At 41.9% G+C, this 6,000-nt stretch overlaps 1 protein-coding gene across 1 annotated transcript in view; it reads left to right on the top strand.

Moving 5' to 3' along the window:
• Nucleotides 1-1,121: 1,121 nt before the first annotated feature.
• Nucleotides 1,122-6,000, top strand: part of rhpn1 (rhophilin, Rho GTPase binding protein 1) — a 120,195-nt gene continuing 115,316 nt past the window's right edge. Inside the window, exon 1 of the mRNA XM_039753751.1 lies at nucleotides 1,122-1,669. Coding sequence (XP_039609685.1) covers nucleotides 1,589-1,669 — 81 coding nt within the window. The 5' untranslated portion in view covers nucleotides 1,122-1,588. The remainder of the gene's footprint in view (nucleotides 1,670-6,000) is intronic.

The raw sequence follows: 6,000 nt of genomic DNA, 5'->3' as shown, positions 1-6,000 counted from the left end.
AAATGAAGTGGCATGGTGTAAAGATAAAGAATATCAGTGACATCTGATGAGGGTCAAGCAAACAGCAGAGGCTGATGATGTGACGAACAACACCATAATAGGAAGAAGAAAAAGGTGATGAAGAAGAAAAGGAGCAGGACCATCTGACAAGTGTCACGCACAAGATACAGAATGCAAGAACAACGAAGATGGAGAAATGCGTGCGACTGGACATCTGCATGTTTCACTAATAAACCTATAAACTGCTATGTATACCTTAGCACTCTCACCAGTAAATCCTTATTCCTGTTCCTGTCACAGTAATATAGTATAAATAAAATGACTTTTGTTATAGCCAGGGAATATTCAGATTGCCGATTCAAGTCGTGGAAGTTTTTTGCAGCGGGAACGGCAAAACAGTACTACAGACTTTTTAAACCCTAAGAAACAAGCGAGCGCAGTATTAGTGTCAGAATCAATGGGAATGACCTAAGCAATAAGGAGTCGTCTGGCTATTACTTTTGCTGTTGCCTGTTCATCCAAAGTACCCAATCTATCGCACCAATTACAGAAAGGATACAGATTTACTGAATAAGTCAACTAACGTGAATACAATAAAAAAGGTTAAGCAACATATTTTTGAAAAAAGTGTGTGTTAAATATGTATAATACACAAAGAAGTTATGTATAATAATTACATAAAATGAGGTTACTTTCTTTTATATTTTTAAATACTTTAAATAATGATCATTTGGCTACAGCTTTTCATGTTTCATGTCTATTGAAACGGTTTATTGAAACAATAATAACACCCTTCTTTCAAACTGATGTATTTTTACTGTATATATGTTTAAAGAATTTTCCTGCCATCGTTTTATGAAGCGTTTGATTCTGCGCGGTGGATTCAATTACATCACCCAGTCCAGGGACAGCCTCACACGTTCCCACCTCCCGGGTTCGATGCCTTTCTGTTGCTATAGGCAACATAAATTCCTGAGGCACTAATGATTTGTTCCCGCCCATTTTAGCCTTCGTGACCCCGTTTAGGGCGAGGACACGCCTTCAGAAGGAGGGTGCGCAGATAATTCGCACTCTAATTGGCCGGAAGATACGACGAGACCGTCCTACCTATTGTTTCTGCCCACCAAGCCGTCTGCCAGCCAGGTAGTAGTACCAGCGCTCGACTGTCAGCTTCGGGAGAGTGGCGAAGCACAGGAGACCTAGAGCCGCGTGAAATTAATAAATTACTGTAAAACCATATGAAAGCGGGGACACCAGGACAACTACGAGCTTATTCAATTGGCCCTCGACGACGGCATCGATACGCCGGATCGCTCCGTAGAATCGCTTACACGCAGGAGCTTTCTTGAGTTTGGAAAACTTGACCCTTCCAAGCATGCTTGTGATCTAATGTAAATTCAAACGAAGAAGGTGCTTTATTATTATCAGAGTATCGGAGTGTCCCTGTATTCATTGCTGGTAAATACAATTTAAGGACAAAGGCATCATAATTAGAAAACCTATTGAGCCGCTTCATTTCTTCAGTTTCACTTGTTGATTTCGAATGGAGGAAAGCTGAAATCGGGGCTAGTGCGTTACAGTCTTCGAGATGTCCGAGCCGGAGGAAGACGAAGCAGTGCTGAGGCCCCCGGGGGATCAGAACGGAAACCAAGGTGGCAGCTTCAGAAAGGTAAAAAAAAAATTAATAATAATAATACCGGGCGCGTTTTCGTGAGTGTGTAAAGATGTCATTGATGTTAAACATTAAAATTGGAGAGGGACGCGACGCGAAATCACGCTGGTGTGTGCTAAAGTGTTGGAATCGACACTATCTCATTGAATCAACATTTTAAAAGCAGTCGCACACATCACAGCAGATCTTCATGAATGGAACACACATTACTGAGCAGAATTTACTTATGTTTAATCGAGGCTTTCTTTCAGACTTAAAAATCTTAACATGAGAAATTTCAGTTGTGCAGTTTGAGCGCAGGTGGCCTACTCGGGGATGAACAATGTTACATTTGAACTGGAAACTTTGCGAGATGCAGACTTTAACCGCCAGGTCTTTAATCCATCCGTTCATTCTCCAAACCCTGGTGTGCACACCTTTGGGTAACATTACTGTAAACGATTTGCATAAATAAGCCCATCCCGTCTTTGTTGCTATATTCTGCGTAGGAAGGTGTAAACATAATATAATAATCTGAGTGTCACACCTAAGTATTTGAAGAGCAGCACATTCGGATTGCACCAAGTACATTCTTAAATAGCCCGTAATTCAAGGACACACTTTATATATTCCATTAACACCCATTCTTGTTAGGGTTCCTAAATGACAGTCTGTTTTAACATACATTCATATACGCTGCTAAACGCACTTTTATTGGTAGAAGTTAGAATCAAATTAAATTTTATTTGTGACATGAAATTATACACGCATTACAATATGCAGCGACATGCATTGAGAATATAAAAGGACAATAAACAGTGTCGCATGACTTTATAAATGTCACTAAAGCTCATTATTTTAACTGAATGCAATAGTATGAATTATATTAGTATTATAAAATAGACCTCATTTAAAATATGGATGGACAATAATTTAGTTTATGGTACAGATTAAACCCCAAACAAATGCCACACAGGGAATACCCCAGAATATAATGAATGATATGTAAAAGTGAACCGCGTTTATATTGTTTTAGTGCACACAGCATTTAGTATGGTTGGCTGATGCATTTGCTTCTCTTTCAGAAAGCAGAATTGCAAACAGCAATGATCTGCAATCACAATGGCAAAATCAACATCTTAACACACCTAACATATTCCTATATATATGTGTGTGTGTGTGCATATTTTTATACATATAGTATACATATAAAATGGAGTTATTAAATGATTATCTCAGCATACATCTCCAAAAGAAAAATACACACAACATTTTGGTGCTATAGCCTTATCATTAGGTGTGTGAAAACTATAATGCTGAAATGTCCTGTCGCTTAAATTCATTGCTAATTCACGATGGGAACACATTCACACCCTTTTCCCCAATACAGTGGATACAGATAGTATTTAGACCACTTCATTTTCTGCATACTTTATTGTGTTGTAGATTTAATTTTCAATGAATACTTTTGCTATTTTTGCCCACCAATCTACACTCAATAACCCATAATGATAAAGTGAAACTATGTTTTCAGAAACGTTTACAAATATCCACCCATTATCCAACCCGCTATATCCTAACTACAGGGTCACAAGGGTCTGCTGGAGCCAATCCCAGCCAACACAGGGCACAAGGCAGGAAACAAACCCCGGGCAGGGCACACACACCAAGCACACACTAGGGACAATGTAGAATCGCCAATGCACCTAACCTGTATGTCTTTGGACTGTGGGAGGAAACCCATGCAGACATGGAGAGAACATGCAAACTCCATGCAGGGAGGGCCCGGGAAGCGAACCCAGACCTCCTAACTGCGAGGCAGCAGTGCAACCCACTGCGCCACCGTGCCGCCCTGTTTACAAATATTGATCCAAATCAAAAACTGAACTCTTACACATACAAGTATCCAGAACCTATTTCAGTACTTTGTAGAAGCACCTTTGGCAGCAATTCGAGCTTTAAGTCTTCTTTGGTAATTCTCTGTAAGCTTTGCACCCCTGGATTTTGTCAGTTTAGCCCATTCTTCTTGGCAGATGCTCTCAAGTTCCATTAGATTGGATGGTGAGCATCCCTAAATGGCCATCTTCAGATCTGTCCAGACAGGTCTGCGCTTTGGCTGGGCCACACAAGGGCAGTCAGAGACTTATCTCGAAGCCACTCCACCTTTGCCTCACTGTATGCTTCAGGTCATTTTTTTGCTGAAAGGTAAAGTGTTATCCCAGTCTATGGCTTTTTGCAGTGTGGAGTAGGTTTTCTTTGAGAATCCTCTCTTCATTTGGCTGCATTCATTCTTCCCTCAATTCTGACCAGTCTCCTAGTCCCTGCTGCTGAGAAGCACTTCAGTACTATGATGCTGAGACCACCATGCTTCACCATAGGGATGGTATTTTGCAGGTGACTTCACCTGACATATTCCTTGGAATTTTGACCAAAGAGTTCAATTTTGTGCTGCATCAAACCAGAGAATTCTTTGTCTTCACGTTTTCACAGTCCTTTAAAGTTTCATATGCCTTTTACTCAAGAGTGACTTCTGTCTTGCCATTCAACCATAAATGCCTTGTTGATGGACTGTTGCTGAGATGGTTGTCCCTCTGACCGGTTCTCCCATTTCAGCAGAGGACTTCCATTGGTTTCTTGGCTTATCACCCTGACCAAAGTCTTATTTGCCTTGTTACTCAATTGAGCTAGACGGCAAACTCCAGGAATAGTCCAAGTGGTTCAGAACATCTTCCTTTTCACAATTTTTGAGGGCTTCTATGCTCTTAGAAGCACTCCAGGATTTAGAAATGGGTTAGTTCGTTGCCCAGATTTATGCTTCACCACAATTTGATTGCAGAGCTCTACAGAGTTCCTTGGACTGCATGGTTTGATTTTTGTCCTGAAATGCAGTGTGAATTGTGGGACCTTGTATACACAGGTGTGTGCCTTCCTAAATGATATCTAGTGTAACAAAGGTGCTATATAGGCGCCTGACCCGACAGAGATGGACAAGGAGGCACGTATAAAAAACACAAAGAATTTATTTTTCTTCGACTGTGGGACACGTCTTCCCCGTGCCACACAGCCCAAACACAGTCCCCAAAACACAAGCACAGAACAGTTCTCTTCCTTCCTTTACCACCACTCTTCCTCAAGCTTCGTCACCTTTCTCCCAACTCTGGCTCGTCGAGTGGTGGTGGCTGGGCCCTTTTATAGCCCACCCGGAAGAGTTCCAGGTGATTAACCACCTGGTCCTAATTGCACTTCCGGGTGGGGCTGAAGACTCGTCCAGCCGGGCTGTGGGAAGCAGACAGCCCCCCCTAGCGGCCACCCCGGGCCCCAACCAAGCTGTGGAGGACTCCATCTCCCATGGAGCCCTGCAGGTGGTTGAGGAATCACCGTCGGCCAGGGAGGCTGCCACCAAGCGTCCTGGGGAGGTATTGAACTGCCCATGGTGGCTCCCCCGGAACATAAGCAGCAGGGGCGTCCCTGCCGGGCATGGGACCCGGCTGTCCTTCACACCAGTCAATTCAATTTGGACTCCTTTCAAGTTCTAGACCAGGGGTGCCCAACTCCAGTCCTGGAGGGCCACAGTGGCTGCAGGTTTTCATTGTAACCCTTTTCTTAATTAGTGATCTGTTTTTGCTGCTAATTAACTTTCTTTGAATTCATTTTAATTGACTTGGTTTTTAAGAAATGTTTCCCTGAATTTCTTCCATCGTTCCTCTGAATTGCTTAATTTCTTTCATCAAATGGCACCCAAATAGAAGAGAAATGTGAAGTGAGTAAGCCAACAGAAGACCAACTAAGTCAGGGCCTCAAACTCCAACCAATTTCCCTCCAGTCAGCTCCTTAATGAGGTGCTGAGTCTCGTTGTTAATTAAACTCATTCTTTAATTCCATGGTTTGTCGCTGCTCTCATTGTGTAATTGCGCACATTTCTGAAATTGTGGATTTTCTCTTTTCTAAGAGCAGATCAGCATTCCTGAGACCTTCACCTTTCTTTATTTTCAGATATTGTATGATGGTCATTTTTGGCTCATTTTGTATCTCATTATTGTTTGGCAGCTAATTAAGGAAAAAAAAGTCAAATAAAATGAATTCAAAAGAAGTTAATTAGCAGCAAAAACAGGTCACTAATTAAGAAAGGGGTTTGAATGAAAACCTGCAGCCACTGCGGCCCTCCAGGACTGGAGTTGGGCACATCTGTTCTAGACACATCTTAAGGCTAATAGGATGCGCAGGCCCACAATTAGGAAAGCTGCAGCAAAGGGTCTGAATACTGGTATGAATGAGAGATTGCAGTTATTTGATGTTTAATAAATTTGAAAACTTTTCTGAAAACTTGTCTTCATGTTGTCATTATGGGT

The sequence above is a fragment of the Polypterus senegalus genome, chromosome 5 (genome assembly GCF_016835505.1).
Source record: "Polypterus senegalus isolate Bchr_013 chromosome 5, ASM1683550v1, whole genome shotgun sequence".
NCBI classification, from domain to species: Eukaryota; Metazoa; Chordata; class Cladistia; order Polypteriformes; family Polypteridae; genus Polypterus; species Polypterus senegalus.
The sequence above is the reverse complement of the archived record's forward strand: the minus strand, read 5'-3'. Positions and strand labels throughout refer to the sequence as shown.